The sequence below is a fragment of the Gobio gobio genome (assembly GCF_949357685.1).
Source record: "Gobio gobio genome assembly, chromosome: 12".
NCBI classification, from domain to species: Eukaryota; Metazoa; Chordata; class Actinopteri; order Cypriniformes; family Gobionidae; genus Gobio; species Gobio gobio.
In genome coordinates, this window is record NC_137105.1 from 36,789,458 (window position 1) to 36,816,006 (window position 26,549).

Sequence of the window (26,549 nt, forward strand, 5' to 3'; positions counted from 1 at the left end):
GTGCAGGTCCTCCCCTCATTTTGCGATCCTTGGCCTTCTTGCTGTTGGCTGAGAAGAAGTCATGTTAATTTAATTTCCCTAGGCATGATTAAGAAATGTAACAGGTTGGATTAGAGAACCTTTAATTGTGTGAAAAGAGCATTAGACTGTATGGAAAAAGCTGCTGCACACTGAAATAGACACTGAATTTTCGCTGACAGTCCAAATTTTGCCTCGTTTTAGCCTAGACGTCAGGGCTGTGTTTGGACGACTATTACACTCTAAAAAATGCTGGGTTAAAAATAACCCAAGTTGGGTTGAAAATGGACTAACCCAGCAATTGGGTTGTTTTAACCCAGCAGTAGGGTTAAATGTTTGCTTAAAACAACCCAATTGCTGGGTTAGTCCATTTTCAACCCAACTTGGGTTATTTTTAACCCAGCATTTTTTAGAGTGTAGACAAATTGCTTGCTGTGACAGTTAAACAGTCCTCCAATGCAAACTGAGTCAAAGGTTCAACAAACCTTCAACAGAATCCTCTGAAATATAAAACATTTAAATGGCTATTGTTAATAAACACCAGTTATTATCCTAAATTTTTTTTTAAAGAAGACAAAGATTGCAGGAATTAACAGCACTGTCACGCTTGTTTGCACAAATCATAGGACGCAGGAGATTTCATCACAATACCTATTCAAAGAACACAGGAGAACACAGGAAAGCTAGAACAACTATGATAACAAGGGACAATGAACTGAGGCAATTAAGGTCTTAAATACAAAAGGAGTGGTAATGAGCTGAACAGAAAAAGGTGCATAATTAACTTCTTGAGAGAGATAGCTTGGTGTTTGCAAAGATCACCGAAACCAATTCGATTCATATTAATTGTTAAACCTGTGTGATAAGCGTCACATTTGGGAAACTACATAATGACTGTGCTGTTTTTCCGACAATTTTAATTGGGCATTCTTAACAGTCATGAAACAAGGATTTCAAGAATCACACCCATTTTTGAGACGTAATATCCTTGTCGCATGCATGTTAAAAGAAATAGTCGTGAGGTATGTTGGGATAGAGATGGGAATTGAATGATCTCCAATAACTAATCATGGACGTCACTTACATCAGCGAGGGTCAGAGTATAATTCTACATTATGTTGCAACTCTTAATAAAGCCAGTTATATTGTAACACTTTTTATTATAGAGAGAGTTCCCCAAAACGTGATAATTCTTTCAACATTTACTCAGTTGTTCATACAAACCTGTATGACTTTCTTATTTCTGTGGAACATAAAAAGTTGTTTTATCCACACAATGGAAGTTTAGGGAAACCAAAACTGTTTAGCATTGTTCAAACTATCTTAATATTTAAAGAGTCAGGTTTGGAAGGATGTGAGGGTGATTAAATGATGACAGAATTGTCATATTTTGGGTGAACTATCCCTATAAAATGCCAGTTTATGTCTTTGCAAGTATAGCAATAGCACTAACACCTTTTCTCTAAAAACTAATTTTGAAGCCATTGGTTCATAATGGCATGGCTTCACAGACAGGGTTTAGATTGAGCCAGGATTAGGCATTAGTTAAATTAGGGCATTCAGTAGCTTTTATAAATGTGCATTAGAAAAAAAAAAAAAAAAAAAAAAAAAACATTAATGGTGTGCATCTTAAGGCAAAACATTGGCACTGACGTATTTTAAGATATGTCAGTGCAAGTTGCTTTCAGGTTAAAACAGCTCAAACATGGATTTTAGTTTGGGACTAAGCTTAAGCCATGTCTGTGAATATTATTATTATTATTATTATTATTATTATTATTATTATTATTATTATTATTATTTCTTTGTAATTATGTTCAGATGAACAAGAAAAAAGTGCATTCTTATGCTAGGTCACAAAAAACTGTCCCCTTTAACCTGGGGAAAGTTGTACCACTTTTTTGTCTTATCATTTGCAACATGTCTGTGCAAAGATTTCCAATGCCGTTGTTGTGGTTTTCTTAAAACTTCTTGAGAGAGATAGCTTGGTGTTTGCAAAGACCACCAAAACCAATTCGACTCATATTAATTGTTAAACCTGTGTGATAAGCGTCACATTTGGGAAACTGCGTAATGACTGCTGTTTTTCCGACAATTTTAATTGGGCATTCTTAACAGTCATGAAACAATGATGTTGCAACTCTTAATAAAGCCAGTTATATTGTAACACTTTTTATTAAAGAGAGAGTTCCCCAAAACATCATAATTCTTTCAACATTTACTCACACTCATGTTGTTCATACAAACCTGTATGACTTTCTTATTTCTGTGGAACATAAAAAGTTGTTTTATCCACACAATGGAAGTTTAGGGAAACCAAAACTGTTTAGCATTGTTCAAACTATCTTAATATTTAAAGAGTCAGGTTTGTAAGGACGTGAAGGTGATTAAATGATGACAGAATTGTCATATTTTGGGTGAACTATCCCTATAAAATGCCAGTTTATCACTTCGCAAGTATAGCAATAGCACTAACAGCTTTTCTTTAAAAACTAATTTTTGAAGCCATTGGGTCATAATGGCATGGCTTCACAGACAGGGTTTAGATTGAGCCAGGATTAGGCATTAGTTAAATTAGGGCATTAAATAGCTTTTATAAACGTGCATTAGAAAAAAAAAAACACAAAAAAAACATTACTGGTGTGCATCTTAAGGCAAAACAATGGCACTGACGTATTTTAAGATATGTCAGTGCAAGTTGCTTTCGGGGAAAAACAGCTCAAACATGCATTTTAGTTTGGGACTAAGCTTAAGCCATGTCTGTGAATATTATTATTATTATTATTATTATTATTATTATTATTTCTTTGTAATTATTTTCAGATGAACAAGAAAAAAGAGAATTTTTATGCTAGGTCACAAAAAACTGTCCCCTTTAACCTGGGGAAAGTTGTACCACTTTTTTGTCTTATCATTTGCAACAAGTCTGTGCAAAGATTTCCAATGCCGTTGTTGTGGTTTTCTTAAAACTCCTTGAGAGAAATAGCTTGGTGTTTGCAAAGATCACCGAAACCAATTCGACTCATATTAATTGTTAAACCTGTGTGATAAGCGTCACATTTGGGAAACTGCGTAATGACTGTGCTGTTTTTCCGACAATTTTAATTGGGCATTCTTAACAGTCATGAAACAATGATTTCAATAATCACCCCATTTTTGAGACGTCATTTCCTTGTCGCATGTTAAAAGAAATAGTGGTGAGGTATGTTGGGATAGAGATGGCAATTGAATGATCTCCAATAACTTTTTTTCATCTTACCATTATATGAACTTAAACTTGGACTTACAAGGCCATCCATCCGAACATGCCGCTTCTCGCTTGGGTTGTTGCATGCAGTTCAGGAGGGGGAAATCTTAAGATGATAACATTTCCATAGTTGTGGTCTTTGATATGAATCATGGACGTCACTTACATCAGCGAGGGTCTGAGTACAATTCTGCATTATGTTGCAACTCTTAATAAAGCCAGTTATATTGTAACACTTTTTATTATAGAGAGAGTTCCCCAAAACGTGATAATTCTTTCAACATTTACTCAGTTGTTCATACAAACCTGTATGACTTTCTTATTTCTGTGGAACATAAAAAGTTGTTTTATCCACACAATGGAAGTTTAGGGAAACCAAAACTGTTTAGCATTGTTCAAACTATCTTAATATTTAAAGAGTCAGGTTTGGAAGGACGTGAGGGTGATTAAATGATGACAGAATTGTCATATTTTGGGTGAACTATCCTTATAAAATGCCAGTTTATCACTTCGCAAGTATAGCAATAGCACTAACAGATTTTCTTTAAAAACTAATTTTGAAGCCATTGGTTCATAATGGCATGGCTTCACAGACAGGTTTTAGATTGAGCCAGGATTAGGCATTAGTTAAATTAGGGCATTAAATAGCTTTTATAAACGTGCATTAGAAAAAAAAAACACAAAAAAAACATTACTGGTGTGCATCTTAAGGCAAAACAATGGCACTGACGTATTTTAATATATGTCAGTGCAAGTTGCTTTCAGGGAAAAACAGCTCAAACATGCATTTTAGTTTGGGACTAAGCTTAAGCCATGTCTGTGAATATTATTATTATTATTAGTATTATTATTATTATTTCTTTGTAATTATGTTCAGATGAACAAGAAAAATTGAATTTTTATAGGTCACAAAAAACTGTCCCCTTTAACCTGGGGAAAGTTGTACCACTTTTTTGTCTTATCATTTGCAACAAGTCTGTGCAAAGATTTCCAATGCCGTTGTTGTGGTTTTCTTAAAACTCCTTGAGAGAGACAGCTTGGTGTTTGCAAAGATCACCGAAACCAATTCGACTCATATTAATTGTTAAACCTGTGTGATAAGCATCACATTTGGGAAACTGCGTAATGACTGCTGTTTTTCCGACAATTTTAATTGGGCATTCTTAACAGTGATGAAACAATGATTTCAATAATCAATAATCAATAATCACCCCATAATCACCCCATTTTTGAGACGTCATTTCCTTGTCGCATGTTAAAAGAAATAGTGGTGAGGTATGTTGGGATAGAGATGGGAATTGAATGATCTCCAATAACTTTTTTTCATCTTACCATTATATGAACTTAAACTTGGACTTACAAGGCCATCCATCCGAACATGCTCGCTTGGGTTGTTGCATGCGGTTCAGGAGGGGGAAATCTTAAGATGATAACATTTCCATAGTTGTGGTCTTTGATATGAATCATGGACGTCACTTACATCAGCGAGGGTCTGAATACAATTCTGCATTATGTTGCAACTCTTAATAAAGCCAGTTATATTGGAACTTTTTATTAAATAGTTCCCCCAAAACATAATTCTTTCAACATTTACTCACACTCATGTTGTTCATACAAACCTGTATGACTTTCTTTTTTCTGTTGAAAATAAAATGTTTTTTTAAGTGTTGTATTGTCCACACAATGGAAGTTTAGGGAAACCAAAACTGTTCAGCTCAAACTATCTTAAATGTTTAAAGAGTCCGGTTTGGAAGGACGTGAGGGTGATTAAATGATGACAGAATTGTCATATTTTGGGTGAACTATCCCTATAAAATGCCAGTTTATCACTTCGCAAGTATAGCAATAGCACTAACAGCTTTTCTTTAATAACTAATTTTGAAGCCATTGGGTCATAATGGCATGGCTTCACAGACAGGGTTTAGATTGAGCCAGGATTAGGCATTAGTTAAATTAGTGCATTCAGTAGCTTTTATAAACGTGCATTAGAAAAAAAACAAAAAAACATTACTGGTGTGCATCTTAAGGCAAAACAATGGCACTGACGTATTTTAAGATATGTCAGTGCAAGTTGCTTTCAGGTTAAAACAGCTCAAACATGCATTTTAGTTTGGGACTAAGCTTAAGCCTTGTCTCTGAATATTATTATTATTATTATTATTATTATTATTATTATTATTATTATTATTATTATTATTTCTTTGTAATTCTGTTCAGATGAACAAGAAAAAAGGGCATTCTTATGCCAGGTCACTCAAAATTGTCAACCTGGGGAAAGTTGTAACACTTTTTTTCTTATCATTTGCAACAAGTCTGTGCAAAGATTTCCAATGCCGTTGTTGTGGTTTTCTTAAAACTCCTTGAGAGAGACAGCTGGGTGTTTGCAAAGACCACCGAAACCAATTCGACTCATATTAATTTCTAAACCTATGTGTGATAAGCATTGCATTTGGGAAACTGCATAATGACTGTGCTGTTTTTCCGACACAATTCTAATTGTGCATTACATTTACATTTACATTTATGCATTTGGCAGACGCTTTTATCCAAAGCGACTTACAGTACCCGTATTACAGGGACAATCCCCCTGGAGCAACATGGAGTAAAGTGTCTTGCTCAAGGACACACTGGTGGTGACCGCTGGGATCGAACCAGCAACCTTCTGCGTATCAGTTCCATGGTTTAACCCACTGGACCACCATCTCACATGTGCATTCCGAACGGTCAATGATTTCAGGAATCACACCCGTTTTTGAGACGTAATTTAATTGTCGCATATTTAAATTAATAGTGGTGAGGTATATTGGGATAGAGATGAGAATTTAATGATCTCCAATAACCTTTTTTCATCATACCATTATATGAACTTAAACTTATCCTTTGCTTTCAGTTAAAACAGCTCAAATATGCATGTATTTATTGTATCAACAAATTCCTGTTAATCTACTCAAAGGGATTTTACTAGTTAAATGAAAATATAATTTCCTCTGTGTGGTGATGATGTGGTGAATAATAGGTGTTCCCATGAGGTTGTGAGGTTGAACATGCATGAAAGAAACATCGTTCACCACTTTCAGAGATACAGACACAGGATGTATAAGTAGTGTAAGACATTGGGGTTTGTGTGACTGAGGCCTTTAAAAAAGTTCTCTTTTCCCTTTTAGGAAATCCATGCATCAGATCATAATCAGTGCTGAATATGGGCATAGTATGACACTCATTTTCCATCCAGATCTAGGAATTTACTCAAAAATGCATTAAAAATAATTTCATACACAGTGGCTTGAATAAATACATTTTTAAATTATAATCAATTTTGTTAAATGAATTTTCAAGTCAAAATGTGATAATGACAATTGTCCTGATATCATAACCAAGAAAAGATCCAAATGAAAAGAATACATTTCTTGATAAGAAAACCTTAGTTTGACATAATAGTTTATTATTGTTTCCTAAAATATATATAAAAAATATTAATTTATAATTATTTAAAAATCGAAATCATCTCACAGACATGTGGTGCAACCAGCAAGCAGACGACACATAAAACAGGAAATGGTGTTATAGAGAGGACCCCTCCAGAGCTGCGCCTACTTATACTACGCCCTAAAAGTACTCTTTTTGTGAAGAAAAAAGTACATGCTTTTGAGTGTGTAGCAGAAGAGTAGACTTTGGGACTTATCTTGTAATAAAATAGCGTCTTTAACACATCCGCCATAATTTGTAGATTTTTTTGTAGTTCTGAATTGAATCCTCCTCCAAAGCACAATGGGTGTGGGCAATATTAGCTGTTATAGTTGCACGGATCCACATTTCGAAAATCTACTAGAAGTAGTAGACCATCCGGGGACTTCTGGCATACTCTTTTCAACATTATGCTTTGGGTAACACAATTGAGAGCTGGAGCTCTCCAAGGATCACAGCTGGAGAATTGCAGAAATGAGTTGAGTCTTAGGGTCAGAAAGCTTAAAGGGGTCATAGAATGACATTTTTGTACAAGTTAATATGATTCTTTAGTGTCTAAATGAAAAGTTTGTAATATACTTTAATTAAAAATTCTCATTAGTATTGTAAGAAAACACTCATTTTACCTGGTCAAAACCAACTCAGTTTTCAGCAAGTCATTTCAGTGTATGTGACTTTAAATGATAATGAGCTCTGCTCACCCCGCCCCCTCTGCTCTGTGGGGCGTTCGGTTCGACCTGACACAACACCACAACACACGTGGAGTGTTGCCTTGACAACATTTGAGGGTATATTTTCGAGAAATAATGGCAACGGGAGTCTCTGAGGACACATCTAAGCAACCTTATCATTTTGAACCGGAGTCGGACCAGGAACAGATGACGAACCCATCGAAGTTCGAACTGGACGTTTCTGAATGGTTGGTTAACGTCATGTCACTTTGATCTATCTTTGTACTGGCAGAGTAGCGTAGTTGCTATGTGTTTACTGATGTGTTAGTTCATTGACAGATTGATGTTGTTATAAGATTTTTTTTTTTACATTACTTCTTAATCAGTAACAGACACCGTTATAAACCATGTACAAAAGTAAGCTTAGTGTAGTGTTACCACGTTAACTTTATCACCCGAGTACACAGTTTGTAATAACAAACATAACGCGTTGTTCATTATAAACGTGGGATTATGAATTATATTGAGAACGTCATACACAGAAAGCATGCCGTAATGTAACTTACCCTGTAAACTTTAGCCTCATTCATCGTGAAGCGTGCAAGCGATTTGCAAAGATTAATATAAAGGTTAATAAAACACAACACCACAATCGCTTAGACGCCATTCTGCTCCAGAGTATCAACAATGGCGGACTGATGACAGCTCGCTCAGGGCGGGTCTGTGTTGAAACGCTGCTGTCAATCAACAATCGTAGGGGGGGCGTACACCGTGTAACGTCACACGGTCAGACGGCTCGATTTAAGACAGGGGAAAATATATAAGGATATTAAAAAAAAACACTGGATGTATTTTTATCATTATAGGATGGTTGTGTACAGGCACTGCCAACACACATTTCCGTATAATCAACTTGTAAAAGTGCATGTACCATTCTATGACCCCTTTAAAAAAGGGTTTTGCTCTCATCGAAAAATAAACTCCATAATCAGGTGTAAGATTATGATTATAATCATAATCTTACACCTGCAAGACACGACTGGAACTTCAAATGGAACCTGGTTCTATGGTCAGATGAAACAAACCAAAAAAATATATTTAGGTGTCAAGCCCACCATGGGTTTGATGCAAAAAGGGATTGAAAGTACATGCCAAGGGTTAAATATACTGTTTTGCTGGAGGTCCTGGACATCTTGTTCAGATACATGGTATCATAAATTCAAGCAAATACCAACAGATAAATCAAAACCTGACCTCTTCTGCTTGAAATCTTATATTGGGCCGTGGTTGGATCTTCCATCAGGACAATGATCCAAAACAAACATCAAAATCAACACAAAAATGGGTCACTGAACACAAAATTAAGCTTCTGCCATGGCCGTCCCAGTTCCCTGATCTGAACCCTATAGAAAATGAGTGGGGGGAACTGAAGAGAAGCAGCAACATGGAGCTGGGAATCTGAAGGATCTGGAGAGAGTCTGTATGAAGGAATGGTCAATGTAAATGCAGGGGGTTAACCCAGTTTAGTCTGTGTAGAATCACTTTTGCTGCTCGACGGAGCAAGACATATAAAAACTGAGCCATATTGGGTCAGATACAGTCCATACAGTATCCGTGACAAATTTATCCATGATAAATGACCCAAAGGAATCGTTGGCGATGTTCTCATCAAAATACATGCTGCTCTGCCGACCCCCATGCAGGTATGACATGCCTACTTCATAAATCTCCCAGTCTTTCGATGAAGACGTTAATTTAGTGTTCCTGAATTTAATGGAATAAAAGTATGTATTACATACATTTTACGTTTTAAAATTATCATAAAACTTGTCTTGTGCTATGAAATTGACATGTCACAATATTATTAGAATTTGTTTTTTTATTTACTTTTTTATAGCAACCGTCTTCATCAAAAGACTGGGTGATTTATGAAGTAGCCTAGCTATTATGTCGTGTAATATTTGTGGGAGCAGCATGCATTTTGACGAGAAAATGTACAAATGTCATACATACACTCACCTAAAGGATTATTTGGAACACCATACGAATAGTGTGTTTGACCCCCTTTCGCCTTCAGAACTACCTTAATTGTGTGTGGCATTGATTCAACAAGATGCTGAAAGCATTTTTTTGAAATGTTGGCCCATATTGATAGGATAGCATCTTGCAGTTGATGGAGATTAATGGGATGCACATCCAGGGCACGAAGCTCCCATTCCACCACATCCCAAAGATGCTCTATTGGGTTGAGATCTGGTGACTGTGGGGGCCGTTTTAGTACAGTGAACTCATTGTCATGTTCAAGAAACCAATTTGTAATGATTCGAGCTTTGTGACATGGTGCATTATCCTGCTGGAAGTAGCCATCAGAGGATGGGTACATGGTGGTCATAAAGGGATGGACATGGTCAGAAACAATGCTCAGGTAGGCCGTGGCATTTAAACGATGCCCAATTGGCACTAAGGGGCCTAAAGTGTGTCAAGAAAACATCCCCCACACCATTACACCACCACCACCAGCCTGCACAGTGGTAACAAGGCATGATGGATTCTACCATCTGAATGTCTAAACAGAAATCGAGACTCATCAGACCAGGCAACATTTTTCCAGTCTTCAACTGTCCAATTTTGGTGAGCTTATGCAAATTGTAGCCTCTTTTTCCTATTTGTAGTGGAGATGAGTGGTACCCGGTGGGGTCTTCTGCTGTTGTAGCCCATCCGCCTCAAGGTTGTGCGTGTTGTGGTTTCACAAATGCTTTGCTGCATACCTCGGTTGTAACAAGTGGTTATTTCAGTCAAAGTTGCTCTTCTATCAGCTTGAATCAGTCGGCCCATTCTCCTCTGACCTCTAGCATCAACAAGGCATTTTCGCCCACAGGACTGCCGCATACTGGATGTTTTTCCCTTTTCACACCATTCTTTGTAAACCCTAGAAATGGTTGTTTGTGAAAATCCCAGTAACTGAGCAGATTCTGAAATACTCAGACTGGCCTGTCTGGCACCAACAACCATGCCACGCTCAAAATTGCTTAAATCACCCATTTTCCCATTCTGACATTAAATTTGGAGTTCAGGAGATTGTCTTGACCAGGACCACACCCCTAAATGCATTGAAGCAACTGCCATGTGATTGGTTGATTAGATAATTGCATTAATGAGAAATTGAACAGGTGTTCCTAATAATCCTTTAGGTGAGTGTATAATGTGACTATCAGCTTGTAAACTTGAAGCACAAGCATGAGCCCAGCCCTTCCCATCATGAAATGAAGAAGACTTTTGAATGATTTGTACATTAATAATCTCACGCATTATGTGGGTATGTGATCGCTCATGGTAAAAAACTGCTTTAACGATAAATTGAGTCCCGTGACAAGTATGACTTTATTGGCGTTTTGTTCAACAAACATTTGGCATTGCAATTAATGAAATCTCTTTTTTTATCTTTACAATAATACCAGCATCATGTAGTGCAAATGTTTAATTGTAATGGACGTATTGCACAGGCTTTTGGAATTGACAAACAACTCTGTTTATTTAGCAGTATAAAACTTCAAATCCAGGTTTTTTTAACTTACTAGAGGTGCAGAACGCCACATGGCAACTTTTTGGGACTGCATCAAGCAAAAATAAATCGTAATCATTACAACGAGTAAAGATAAAGCGTCTAACAAGGTCTACGTGCATTCATTCTAATGGCTTGTTTTGCCCCACGACATATGGCGGATATGACGTTTGTGGGCGATCCCAGTAATGCCGACCAAGTCAATATTAGAAGACTGTTATCTTGGCAAAAGGAGGTTGCAAAAAGATTTTTGTTGTTTTTTTCGTCTTTTACTTCCTTACTAATATTTACCAAGGGTGCCAGTTATTCAGACCAGGACTGTATTACCTTAAAATATATAGTTATTCAACAATTTTTTTTTAATTATTAAGATGTGAGCACTCAATGTATATATATATATATATATATATATATATATATATATATATATATATATATATATATATATATATATATGTGTGTTTTTTTTTTTTTTTTTTTTACTAGATGGTTGAGAAGACATTTTTGCAGTCATTACATTTAAACTTTTTACAAATGGTAACATGTTTTCAAAACCAAATTTAATTAACTTTTTTTTCTTCACATTTGACAAGTGTTTAAAGTTGACTACTTTAACCTTAGCTAGCATGGGGTGCCGCATGCTGCAAGTTCACATAATTTTTTTTTCTATACACCTCCTTTATGTACACATTAACAAAAATTGTATATACTTAAACAACCTTGTTTTAACCAGTACAGCCTCTTTGGATGGTACAATCCAAGCGAATCTAACATGCATTTGTGTCTGTGTAAAGTGACTCCCTTTTCTGCAAGGCCTTTGATAAAATGGAATGAGTAGAAACATATAAAAACCCTTACATCTGTAATATTACTGGGCAAAATCAGCTCTTTTTTGGGGTCAGAACTGATACAATCTTTTGGAACTGTCCTAGAAAAGGTGCATGTCTGATGTGGTAAATAAATGGCTTCAGTAGGCTGCCATCTATTTTGCACCTTTGGTCACTATGGAAAATGACTCGGGGGTTTTTCCCCCAAATTAAACCGAACTCGTTCACAAAGGGCCCTTCCACATGCCCATTGGTGAAGTCTACAGACTTTGCTCGTTTGAGCAAGTATTTTTTGCCGTTTATCACGTGTTGTTGGGTGGTGAGCCCTAGTGATTCATCTGGAAACTTGGGCTAATTTATGTACCACCTTCAGTTATTCTTTCACACCCAAATTACTTTATTCATGTAACATATTACTTGGGTATTTACAGGTTTGTTTGATCTTACCAAGGTCACACAGAAAGAAATTACAGAAGTATATTTGTTTTTATTGTATACTATACATTTGATACTTTTATACATTGTGTTTGCCATTGTGAATGTACGTATCTATTCTCTGAAGGTTAGAGCTGACCATTTGTGAGAAGCAGCTAAAAGCCTGTGTACATGATTTAATTATCATTTAATATTTAATATCATTTTCAAGGTACAACATATTGGCTGTCAATGTACTGAAATCAAAATCAGTACCTTAGAAATAGGTCTCACTGGTTGTAATTTTAAATGGTAAAATTTCCAGTTATGTGCTAATATTGGCCTTTAGACTAGAGGGTGGGTGATGATTGTCCAGTGGTCATTTCCTGTGGTATTTGCATTTTGTATGTGTGTGTGTGTGTGTGTTTATGTCCCTGTTCAAAGGAGTTGGAGGAGGTGACAGAGTAGGCCTGGTTTCCACTCACCCTCGTAGTAAGTGGAATATTGAGGTGTTATAGATTACACACAGTAATGCACAACACAGTTATGGTCAGACCAATAAGATACTTAAACAGCTGAAGCACAACCTTTGAGAATAAGACCTTTCTACTCACATAGTGTCTATTTCAAGGGCTAGAAATATTGCAACTAAGAGCGGCACTGAGCCATTTTTACTTTGTCTCATGAATAATTGAATGAATGAGTGATTGATAAAAGCAGGTTTTCATTTTCATTTCTCATCAAAGCTTTTTGACCCCTGTAAATGCCGTACCTAAACACAGGAAGGAAGTGTGAGAATTGAAGAAGCACTGAGTGTACTGTCACAGTTATGCTTGCACAAAAAAACCCTAAATCTTTAAGTGTGGCTCAGCAACACTGCAATGAAGCCAACCTGAGGGTCTTTGCAGAAATGACGGGGAATAAACCTGCAACCCTGCAAAAGTAACCTTGTGGTCTATAGAGGATATTAAAAAACAGCTGACTAGAAACTCATTTGAGTCACGTTCATCTATGCAATATAATTATTCTCTGTTAAGAATTTAGTAAACTGGCACTATTAAGTTGTAGCATTATTGCTAAATAATTCAATAACTCAATATGCTTAATAATACAGCAAATGAAGGATCATTATTTAGATTTTTTTTTAAATAAATAGCTCTGGAAACTTTCAACCAAAAATCAGCATAATTTACTCCATAACAAGTGACAACCAACCCACTATAACATGGAAATATAAGTGGGAATGGAAACTATTTTCTCAAACAGTGTGAGACAACTCTCAGTTCACATTCAGTGTGAAATCAACAGCTGTTTTTATAATTAAACGTTTTTTTGACCACATTTATTAGGCATTATTGATATATTACTCAGTAAATATGACAATTGATCACATTAATATACTATTAGACTTTAAGGACAATAAATACTTTTATTTAATCTACCTTCTCCTGATACAGAAGCATATTAGTGTTCATTCAATCTGAAACTCTTCTGCACAACTTTCCAAACTTAATGGCCACTGGCAACTGATACATTTAAAATAATCAAATATGATTTGACAATGGCAAGCGGACAGATTGCATTGCAATGAATGCATGAAGCGGTAAGGATCTCAGGGGTTGATTATAGTCCAAAGGCAGCTGATCTCTTCATCTGAACTCACAATCATGCCCTTCCTAGGCATCACCTAGTTGTCCTCTATGATCAGTGGATCTTGTAGAGGCCAAAATAATTGCTGTGATAATTTTTGCTGAGCAGATGGGGGTGTGAGACATTGACAAACAGCCAGTCGGAATCCTTGAGATTCTGAAGAGAGCCAAGATGACTTCCCATCATCCACGGATGGTTTCTTCCCGGCGTACAGAAGCCCTCTCTGTGATCTTCCATGATAATATGGTTACGGCCGTTTCTCTGCAGGCTCATTTTGTGAGCGTGGAAGTCTCCGTTCTTGCACATGCTTGAAAAAAACTCCACGCGGGAGTACACAAAGTACAACCCGCTCTCGTTGACCTGAAGGCCGCCGTTTCTGTACGTGACGCCATCTGTAAAGGCCTCGCTAAGTTTCGCTTCCCACTTCAGAGTTCCAGATGATGCGCTCATGTCTGCAGATCCTGTTGTAGACATTTTTTTTAGGTAACATACTGCTTTGTATATGGGTAACACTTTATTTTGATAGTCCACTTTAGACATTCAACTAACTATAAGTAACTTTGCAACTACCAGTCAACTACCTGTCATTAGAGTGTTGGTAGACTGTTAGGTGAGGGTTTGTGCTAGTAGAAGTTGACATGTAATTGCAAAGAAACCCTAACCTAACAGTCTACCAACACTCTAATGATAGTTAGTTGATATGTAGTTGCAAATTAATGAGAGTTCGTTTTCACGTATCTGCAAAGTTACTTATAGTTAGTAGAATGTATAAAGAGGACTATCTAAATAAAATCTAACCAGTGGTTTATGAGGACAAATGCATTTTGGAATACAAATCTTACCTATTAAGTGTGCAGCAGATTTTTGTTTGTTCTTGTTCAGCTCAACAGGATTCAAGCCTGTTGAACAATAAAGTATGTCATCAGGTCATCTTGTTCCCCAGGTAAGATTTAGCACAGGATGAAGCTCTGATAAATGCTAACTTGGTCATGCAACTCACCAACTTGTTTCTGTGGAGAGATGCTCTGCATTTGTGCGGGCCTTTCCTGCCATTGAAAATAAGGGTCACAAACTGCTTAATAGGGTTACATATTATGCATTATTGTGCATTCAAAAGTCTTTTTGCACATAATATAGGTATGCCTAAAGTTAATTGACTCTTGGTTATGAGAAAGAGGAGCTGCTATTAGACTGCTAGTTGAAGTAGAGGATATCCTGTAGCCTCTGACCAGTGACCACAAATTTTTTTCACGCTCTCTTGTAATTCTGTCCTACTTAGTCACGTGAACAAGTCAGAATGGAAACTGAAAAATTATACTCCCATGCACATCAAAGAGATTCAAATGACACAACATACACATAATGGAGCACTTGGCTGCTTTCCAGGATTGAATAATTATTAAGGCTTCAAATCTTTATCTCAAAAAATTTGGTGTGCCAGTAAGTGAGCTACTATACGTTAAAACACTTTAAAAGTTGATAAAGTCGAGTTAAATTCAAATTGCAAAATTCTGTTCAAACAAGTCTCCTGGAAATCAGGTGTAGTTTATCACATTAACTATGAAAATGATCCACTAACATCTGGTTAAATACTGAAGAATAACTTGTCCAAATACTGAAGAATTTTTATTTTTATTTTTGAACTGGATATACTGTTTTACAAGTTTACAACTTTTTGTGAAATGTTGAGCTTGTGCTATCTTTCTTGAAATTAAATTTCACTTTATTACATAAATCGTTTATTCATAGGTAATTTATTGCAATAACATACATTTTGATGCTTCAAAAAGCGTACTCATATAAACATATATGTCAAATATCATAATAAAATGCACTGCCCAGTAGCTCTTACCTGTGTCAGGCGCTCCACTTCAGTTTGTAATTTCAGGATCTGGCAGGCTCCCAGTCCCAGGGCTACAAAAACCAGCACAAGTATCAAAGTCAGTACCCAGGCCACCCCAGAATTCATACTTCCAAAGCTGCTTCTCTTCATCTTCTCTCGGGCTGGGGGGAATGTCCAGCAGGGTACCATGGGTGGCTCTGTGCATCTGGGCACCTGCTGGTGATAGTACCGATGTTGATTAGGGTAACCTCTGCCAGAATCCACCATGAACACTGGTTGAGACGGGCGAGCAAAGTTACTGCTCATGTTTGCAGAGCTCAGAAGAGTGTGTGAAGGTGTGAGCAACAAGAGAGTATGTCTTGAAAAGGTCGTTGTTGAACATCAGTTTTTAAAAAGGTCCTGCAGTGCGGTTTAGACTTCCCACCCACCTACACACACACACACACACACACACACACACACACACGCACACACACTGCCTCTAAACCATTCCTTCATTCTGTCATGCACACTCATGTATAAGATAGATTATTATCAATTTTTTAGTCGGTGTATCAGCATTCGCATGCATTTGTGGTGAACCAATGTGCATAAAGTCATATCTGAAAGGAATATGATGGTGACATCACGGACAGGAAACTATTCATCTTGAGTCTTCTGTACACTTTCAGGCAATAATTCCTCTCAAAGTAATAAGTAACCTTTGCAAACCAAAATAAAAGATGTACCATTTAAGATTTACAGTTCACCCTGGAATGACAATTATGATATGTACATGTTCAAAATCATGTAAAAGTTTTATTTGTTGTTTTTTCTTCTTTTTTCTCTGTTGAACACATGAGGTAATTTTTTGTATTTTCCACAAGATGCCAGTAAATAACTAGCTCATATGGTCAAAAATGACAAAACAGTACAATAATCCATTATGCACTGTACTCCAAACCTTATGAAGACATACAATAAATAACTTTTTGTGACAGAAATGATTATTCTCTGATAAATCTTCGCTTTTATAAAGCTATTAACTCAATAAACACTGTGACTTGATCTTTGAATCAATGATTTAATGCATAAACAAATTAGTCTGATTCGTTGAGTATCAGTAAATGAGTGGGTTGCCTAGGGAGTGCTCGTGGAGTTCGAGGGCTGGGAGGAAAGACCCACCCACAATCCCACCTCTGTGGATGCAATTTTTATGGTCCCTGGGAATTATATGGAGGAACTATTGGAAGTGTTTGAGGAGGTTAATAACTCCTGTGTCTCCTGTGTTCCCGCTGATTCCGCCCAGCCCTGAATCACCTGTGCCCCTGCTGGTTCCACCCAGCCCTGAATCTCCTCTGTCCCAGCTGGTTCCACCCAGCCCTGAATCTCCTCTGTCCCAGCTGGTTCCACCCAGCCCTGAATCACCTGTGTCCCTGCTGGTTCCGCCCAGCCCTGAAAATCTCCTGTGTCCCAGCTGGTTCTGCCCAGCCCTGAATCGCCTGTGCCCCCACTGGTTCTGTCCAGCACAGTGGGTTCTGCACCTTCGGCTCCGTCTGACTCTGCCTTCATCCTCAGTCCCAGTGGCTCTGTCTCAGTATTCAGGCTTCCTGGTTCCACCTAGGATGCTCGTCGTCGTGGTTACACCTATACCACCATATCCTGGTGGTTACACCATATCCTGACACTAGCCAGCCCTAACTCACTGAATGGAAAACACCTGTGTGAAATAAATAGTTTGAACCATAGAAGTTGTAATTTTTGGGTGAACTATGCCTTTCCTGGGCAAAAGTTTGGTTCGATCATTTGAAAAAACCAAAACTTTGCTCAAAGGATTAGGATAATAATCAACTTTTAATAATATATTTTTTTCATGCATTCAATCATGCATCCATATATCCATCCATTAGTGCACTATAAATCAAAATGTGTTTTATTCTTGGTTTCAGGCTCTAGGTCAGTGTGGCATGTGATCTGCATATGAGGCGAAGGATTGCCTGTGACCTAGAAAGAATTCTTCAGAAGGGCCACAGCTCTTTTTAAAGACCACTAGCATCCTGTCTACCATCCTGTAATGTACAAAAGTTGACTGAGAATAGAAACCCATTTAGCAGCAAGGCTTCAAATGGGCTAGTTTGATTATGACATAGTCTTCAGTGTCAAACCCATCCCTCAATCTCATTTGAGTTGCTGAGCTACATCTAATGGCTTTGTTAAAGGTCCCATGGCATGGCATTTTTCTATTATTTTATAGTGTTTCCTGAGGTGTACTTATATTGTTAGTATGATTTTTACATCATAAAATGTCATAATTTAGAAATAAAAGGCATTTTTTATATACTGCTGTTTGCCCTGTGGCTGAATGCCCTGCTTCAAGAGGAGTGTCTGCTGTGAGACTTCAGTAAAAACGCCCACTGTTGTGATTGGCTGACATCTTTGCATTTGAAATGAGCGGAGGGGCGTGGTTTAACGAGGTCTACGACGCACGAGCTGCTGCCAGAGAGACGGATGGACCTGAGCATGTCTCAGTTCAGGGTGAACTGTTGTAGTTACTAGAATATACTTCAGGTTATTAGTTTATTTCTAGTCGGAGGGGCTGTCACTCATGTCAGAAAGTTAGTAACTTTAGTAAATTATGGATCAGCGCTGACTGGAGACGCGAACCGTTTAGAACGATTCAGTCCGATTTGGTGAACTGGTTCGGTTCACTAAAAAGAACCGATTCAAAAGAATGATTCGTTCGCGAACCGGACATCACTGAGACGGAGCGATTGCTAACAAAGTTATTTTTAGTAACTACTGAGTTATGAGAGGCTGTCTGTCAGCGCGAGTTTATTGTGTGTGTATCTGAGAGTTCTGAATAAACACGAGTCCCAGTCACACAGAGTCCGTCTTCATCATTATTCTACCAACTTTGTAACACATGCAGTGTACCATTACAGCGAGATGAACGAGTTAGTAAGTTTGATTAAAGCATTATTTCTAGATATGTTCCAATCATATAAAAAGCGTCAGTGACGCGCATTGAGTAACTTACACAGCGCAAACAAAGACACAACAGCAGTAATCGAATGTAATCCAGTTTATTGTGGGGAAAGCTGGGTAGCCTAGCCGGATACCCTCACGCTTACCCCCCGTCTGCTTAATCTCACGCCGCGTTTGGTGCCTCCGCTGTGGGCCAGATGCAGTACTGGGGGTCGGGGATGTTGAAGGCCGAGCTTCGGCGTGCGTGAGGTTATAGATGTGGCTCTGCCGATGTTAAGCAGAAACTCCCGACTGTATGCACATTTAAGAACAGATAGACGCGACGAGGACGTACAAAAACACTGACTCACAAGATAGAAAACACAAAAACACCGTTCTGTCGGGAGAGAGAGAAGCCGCAGTGTGTGCACGAATAATAAATAATTAGCTACACATAAGAAATCACTGATCACAGATCAGAAGGAACTGAAAAAAGACTTCTGTTTTCATTTGTACATCCAAACACTGAGAAACTGCCAGCATTCACTCGTTCACAACCCATGATCTCTCGAGTGCTTGCAAGGGCGTGCCAGATTCTCTGGGCGGAGGAAAGGGAGGTAACCGTTCCTGCTTGGACGTCAAACCAGGAGACTTCAGGATTGGCTCGTCTGGCCTGTCATTTTCTCAAAGGCAGAGAAAGACAGCCAGAACTCGGTTTTACACCGATCAACATTTCTATCCACTTGGGGACAATATTCAGGCTAGGGGAACTCATATTAATGTTGAAATACCTCATAAAATGAAAATTTCATGCCATGGGACCTTTAATCCTGCCGTTAAAATGCATAACTAGAAGGAATATATATTTTAATTTAACAATTAATTTCAATATATATATATATATAAATTCTATTAGATATCAAAAATGGTAAAACAATGGTGACAAATGGGCATTTTTATATTTTGAAAAGCAGTAAAGAAATAGGCTATATGGTGCCCCAAAGGGGACATTTGTAAAAAAAAATTAAAAATCTAAATACAAAAATGAGATTGGAGGAAAAATATTTCAGTGCTTTTGCATTCGTTCGCAAAACTTTTGCTATCTCAGAGAAACTCGCAAACAGTTTTGCGTTCTCCCAAGAATATTTTGCATTCACCCACAAAACATACGAAGCCCCCTAAGGGGACATGGTGATGGAAGCAAAATATGAATGCTTTTTGCAAACGTTTTGCATCCTCCCGAGCAGTGCTATTAACGTTAACGTTAGCACATACTTTTTCCATGTAACTAGTAAAGTAACACATTACTTTACAAATTTACAACAAATTATCTGAGTTACTTTTTTAAATAAGTAACGCTAGTTACTTTGTTTTCCCATTTATTTACTGACAACTCTCCTGTCCCCATGTTGAGAGAAATCAGGAGTAAGCGCAGAGGTGTTGTGTGCACTGTGTGAACATGATGGTTATTGTAGTTCTAGACTAAATGTGAACATGCAAAAACAGATTCAGTATTCCTCAAAATAAATAAAAACAGTGAACTGCAAATTCAGAATATTATACAAACCTGCAATAATTAAATGTCAAATTACACAACTAAACTTAAAGGGGTCATGAACTGGCTTTTAAAAAAATGTTATACTGTTGTGAGGTCAACTTATGATGTTCGCGTGGTTTCAAAAACATCATAATTAATAGTCTATTTTCTACCCTGGTTTTGAGGCCCTCTCAAGAAACACTAGGTTTTGATGGGTGTGCCGCACTGAAGACTTGGAAGTAAATGCCCACGACTAGGATTGGATAACAGTTCTGCATATTTAATGAGCTTCAGCTCCGCTGTGAGTAGGCTAAACGAGTAATTGTTTTGAAAGCCTGTGAGAAACGGCAATCGAAATGATTTGTCCCACAGGTCTCGCAAAATATCTTTCTCAAACAAACACAATGATTTATCTCTCATCCAACCGCGATTGATTGGAATGTTATCTTTTTATTACTTGGCCCGCCCGATCAGTGGAAATAAGCGTGAACCGTGCCACACACACACACACACACACACACACACACACACACACACACACACACACACACACACACACACACACACACACACACACACACACACACACACACACACACACACACACACACACACACACACACACACACACACACACACACACACACACACACACACACACACACACACACACACACACACACACACACACACACACACACCAAGTACGTCGTAGACTGCATAATCTAAACTACCGCGATTGTATTTTTCCTTCAAATATCAAGTCAAGAGAGTGAACGCACATCAAGAAAGGAATGTTATTTCACTATTTAAGATAGCCTGTTTTGGGCTTACGTTTTAGTAGCCCGTCTGAAAGACACATAGCCACGGGACGTTGGGCTTTGCGAGCCCTAGCCCATACATGTCCGAGTCTGATCTCAATTCGCAATGAACCAACAACAACACAAATAAAGGATTCTTCAGCCTTTGACAGCATGCTAATGTTCAGTTAGACACATACAAATAATCAATAGATATCAAACGATCTGTAACAATGCAATACTGTCACATATAAAAAACATTTTTACTCACATAAGTGTGGTTAATCTTATCCTGTCTGCAAATCCAGTCTCTTGTTTACAAACGAATCCAGTGAAATGAAAGAACTTATGGTCATGACCTTTGGGTCATGACCGAAAGGACAAGATCCCGGATACAGGCGGCCGAAATGAGCTTTCTCCGCAGGGTGGCTGGGCGCTCCCTTAGAGATAGGGTGAGAAGCTCAGTCACTCGGGAGGAACTCGGAGTAGAGCCGCTGCTCCTCCACATCGAGAGGGGACAGCTGAGGTGGCTCGGGCATCTGTTCCGGATGCCTCCTGAACGCCTTCCCGGGAAGGTGTTTCGGGCATGTCCAACCGGGAGGAGGCCCCGGGGAAGACCAAGGACACGCTGGAGGGACTATGTCTCCCGGCTGGCCTTGGAACGCCTCGGTGTCCCCCCGGAAGAGCTGGAGGAAGTGTCTAGGGAGAGGGAAGTCTGGGCATCTCTGCTTAGACTGCTGCCCCCGCGACCCGGCCCCGGATAAGCGGAAGAAGATGGATGGATGGATGGATGGCGTGCTCTCCGGGGGAGGGCTCCGGGCCCCAGAACCCCACAATAATTGTGTTTAATTTTCTGACTTGCTCCACTAGTGTTTAATTATCTGACTTGCTCCACTTGTGTTTAATTATCTGATGTGCTCCACTTGTGTTTAATTATCTGACTTGCTCCACTTGTGTTTAATTATCTGATGTGCTCCACTTGTGTTTAATTAGGTTTAATTATCTGAACGTGTTCCTCCCGTAATTTGTTAATAAAACATCACTTATTAGCCAGTGTCTTTGCTGCTGACCTTCAAAGATCCAATTCAACCATACTAATAAGCAAAAATGACTTTAGATAAACATCACATTTGTCTTTCATTTTTTGTTTTTATTGCAGAAGTAGGTGTTGAACTTTCTTCTCCTGCATTCTAATTTTCTGCAATCCAGAATGGCAGCACAGCTGAAAGGTGAGAAAAAGTAACGCAACAGTAACATAATGCATTTCTTTCCATAAAAAGTAACAAAGTAACGCAATTAGTTACCTTTGTAGGGAGTAATGCAATTTTGTAACACATTACTTTTAAAAGTAACTTTCCCCAACACTACTTCTGAGAGACTTTGCGTCTATTTTTAAAACTCTTGTGAAAAAGTTTTGAGTTCGCTCAATCTTTTTTCAACTAAAAAAAGTTGAAAATTGCTTATTTTGATAAGTTAAAGCAATGTAAAAACAAATGTTGTCATCATTTAATGATCATATATTTTTTTAGTGTGGAAATACTATAAAATTGGAGGAAAAAAGTGCTCATAAATTTTCCAGTTTCTTTGGAGAACACAAAAGCATTGAGTTCTGCAAAAGTTTTGCCAGCAAACATAAAATATTCTCAGGAAAACACAATGCTAATGCTTTGCGCGTAAACACGAAACCATTTAAATATTATTAATTTTTAACTTACTAATTACACTACGATTAGGGGCTAGTAATTACAATTCGAGCAGCCGAATCTGTAGCCATTTTCAAAAAACACCTAAAGACACATCTTTTTCAGCAGCACCTGACCAATTAAGACTAGCACTTAAAGGTGCACTATGTAATTTTTCTGTCCGCTAGAGGTCGCCTATTCAAAACAAAGGCGTAGTTTGATGACGCCACGTTTGAGCGCAGAATCTTGGGACATGTGATCTTCACCTCACAGCCGGTGGAAAAGAATCGGGATAGGACTCGGGCAGAAATCATGTTCATGGATGTGATTATTAACGTTACTGTAGTATGAAGCAGAGCAGGAACGCGTGTTGTGGAGCTGAGCAAGGCCGCTGGAGCGATTGTTAAAGGGTTAGTCCACCCCAAAATGATCATGACAGCGTGTTGGTGTGACCGGTCTGAATTTCGCGCTGGGTTGCACATAACGTTAATTCTACTAATTCTCGCATCTGAAGTGCACACACACATACCGTAATAAAGCCGCCTCTGACATACAAGTGCAAAAATGAGCTCCTTTTTCCAACTTATTAATGGTCAAATACACTCAAAACTGTCTCAATGCCCATCTTGGTGAGTTTTAACGTCGTAACCAACTCACAGGAACAGTGGGATCCATGCGTGCGTCAGGTCTTAAAGGGACAGAAGTTATTTATTATTCAAACTACAAAAAGACAAACGATCACTTACGAGTACACATATTCTGAATGCCTTCGGCAGAATTCAGATGAGCCATTTTAATCTATAGATAAAAAAAATTAATCTATGCCCACCACATTTTTATATATATTTTTATATATATATATATATATATATATATATATATATATATATATATATATATATATATATATATATATATATATATATATATATATATATATATATATATATATATATATATATATATATATATATATATATATATATAAAGCCAGTTCATGACACCTTTAACGTTACTGTAGTATGAAGCAGAGCAGGACCGGGTGTTGTGGAGCTGAGCAAGGCCGCTGGAGCGATTGTTAATAAGATGAACGCAACACATGCTTTGCGAGCAGCTGGGCTTTTATTATGACACAGTCGCCGGCGCCACTTTCGGTCATGAGTATGAAGTAACGCAGCTCTGTTTATCATATTAGATATATCTGAGTGTGTTGAAAATTATGTTATGACATTACTCTGTGCGTTCGCTCAGCGGCTGCTATATGACACTTGTTGCACACTGCAGTCAGAGTAAAGTGTGAAACCGTGGCAAACGCAGATATGACGCCATTGACAGGCGACTCCCTCACACGTCCCAGTTCCTTGGTTAAAATAGCAATTTTCTCACCATTTACAAATAGTTGTAAACATTTGGGATATTGTAAGTGGGCCTACTCAACTGAACAAAATATATAACTCTGGCCATGTGGTTTTTGGATATTTTACTGAACAAATTTACAAAGTGCAGCTTTAACTATTCTATAAATTTTTCTGTGTATTAAAAAAGTTTATGTGTACTGCGCTAGATTAACTGAAACTTGTTACAGCACTTGCATGCTGTTGCCCCTTGTTTGTCTGATTGCTTCTATTGCTCTCCTCATTTGTAAGTCACTTTGGATAAAAGCATCTACTAAATGATTAAATGTACATGTAATTAAGATAAATTGAACTGAAAATGTGCCGTACCCTGAACCATTTAGTTTCATATCATATGGAAAAAATTTAACTGCATCTAGAACATCAGTGTTTGTAAACAGTGATGCAGCAGAAAATGAGTTTCAGTAAATACCACTTAAAAACAGGAGCTGCCACATGAAACAGTCTCTCAACGCATATGAGTATGTGCGTGCGCTTTCGATCTTGCAGCTTGCATTCTCAGGGGTCTACATGAGCATGTTGATGGCAATGACAGTGAGGTGAACAGTGTGGTTGAAACCAAGCGAGGCAGAAAAAGGCATCACCCTTAACCCCTCACCCTGCTGCGTACCCTGTTGCCTGTCATCGGCCGCTATGCCTTCCTGGAAAAATCTGCCTCTTCCGTCAGTAGCTTGGCCTCACTCTCATGTAGGCTACCCACTTCTCATGCTATATTCATGATAAAGAATGTTACAGCATTAGTATTGTGATAAATGCATGTCCTGTTTTTGCTACTTTGTTCCCTCTTCCCACTGTTTTAAGTCCCTTGATATGTACCATTGCCTGTTTGCATTTGAGGAGCTGCAGTCGATGTGTTGTAAACTCCCCAACAGCGGAAACTCGCATTATGATCATGAGCAAAAGCAAAAGTGGATCAAGTTCTGATTTAATCATTTGAGTTAAAATGCCGCAAAAACATCAAATGGAATCATGTAGCGTACATGATGCGAAAGCCAGTAATAAAAAAATTTACCATAAATGTCGGAAGGTTTTGACGTTTGCTTCAAACAAATGCACCTTGTTATGGAATTTGGTGAAACATTTTCGACCCATTTTTACCACAACGGTTATGTTGTGATGTAGCCTAGATTTACAACTGTAATATGTTCAAAATGAACCCTAACTACAATGACAGAAACAGAAAAAGTATAATAATAAAAACTAATTAAATTAAAATTAAATTATTTTAGGGTAACACTTTATTTAGATGGTCCACATTCTACTAACTATAAGTTAATACATGTCAACTAACTCTCATTAGAGTATTAGTAGACTGTCTGCTTAAAATACTAACACTTTATTTTGATGCTAACTCTACTGATTATAAGTAACTTTGCAAGTACATGTCAACTTATTCTAACATCTAGTCTACTAATATTCTAATGAGAGTTATTTGAGATGCAGTTACTAAGAATGTCTAAAGTCGACCATGAAATAAAGTGCAACCTTGATGAAAACTATAGTATCAGTGATACTAAAATGACACTGTTTGGTACATTTTCTTTATTTGGTGTTTATTTTAATGTTCATACCTTGATCGAAAATATCCTATGGTTTAGATGTATTCATATTTATTTACATTAAATTTAAAAGCAACTATAATAAATCTATTGAAGTAAATGAGGCTGGTTTAATTTAAATATGCATGTGTCATGTCCAATCATTGCATCATTGTAGGAAATATGAAATTTCTGCAAGCAAAGCCTTTTCCAAGGCATTTTAATGTCACGCATGAGAAGACAGCTACAAATCTTTTACCATAAACTTCACGGAGGAAATATTTGCTTAAATGACAACTGACGTCTGCGGTAGTTACATCAGTTTCTTTACTTCACCTCACAGGTATGGGAAACCCTGCCTACTTTGTGAGCAAGTGTAGCCAAAGGTGCTAGAAGTCACACAAAGACATTCTGAATGAGTAAGACATCACCATTGCTGCTTAGCAACATCGGTCTGCTCTTGCTCAGTTTCCCAGAAGTGATGCCTGCTAAGCAATTCTTGTTGCTGATGTATGAGGGGTTTTGGGGTCGAATCGTGGGCCGCAGCACAAAGCCCTGTTACCAAACTGTAGGAAAAACTGGCGGATATTTTTGGTGAACAGACATCTTTCTCTGTCTCTCTCTGACTCAGCATCCCTGCACAAACTGAGGGTTTAAAAGTCTCACAATCATTTTAATCAGGCCTGCTGTGGTGCATGCATCATCAAACCTCATATGCCAGACTGAACACATGTCAATCTGAAACTTTGGGGTTTGTAAAGCAAATACACTTACACAAGGGTTCTGTGCACTTTCAAGTTCAACAAAGATCATTTTTCAGTTGAATTCACGGTGCTTTAATGATGAATTTCATTATCAGTTCTTAAGATCAGTGTTTGTTTTCTCTTCCATTGGCCAAATAGTATTTTTAATGGATACAGATTATTGCGCATTATTG

The 26,549-nt window shown here is 37.9% G+C and overlaps 1 protein-coding gene and 1 long non-coding RNA gene across 2 annotated transcripts in view; both read right to left on the bottom strand.

Moving 5' to 3' along the window:
• The window catches only part of LOC307135048, a 910,342-nt gene that overhangs the window by 212,042 nt on the left and 671,751 nt on the right, over window positions 1–26,549 (bottom strand). The window lies entirely within an intron of this gene.
• faslg (Fas ligand (TNF superfamily, member 6)) lies at window positions 12,260–16,103 on the bottom strand. Its single transcript, XM_079830533.1, has 4 exons — window positions 15,707–16,103; window positions 14,855–14,900; window positions 14,697–14,753; window positions 12,260–14,315 (listed from the first exon to the last, which is right to left on the bottom strand). Exons 1-4 carry the CDS (start codon window positions 16,001–16,003, stop codon window positions 13,909–13,911), a joined length of 807 nt encoding a protein of 268 aa, XP_079686659.1. The 5' UTR covers window positions 16,004–16,103; the 3' UTR covers window positions 12,260–13,908.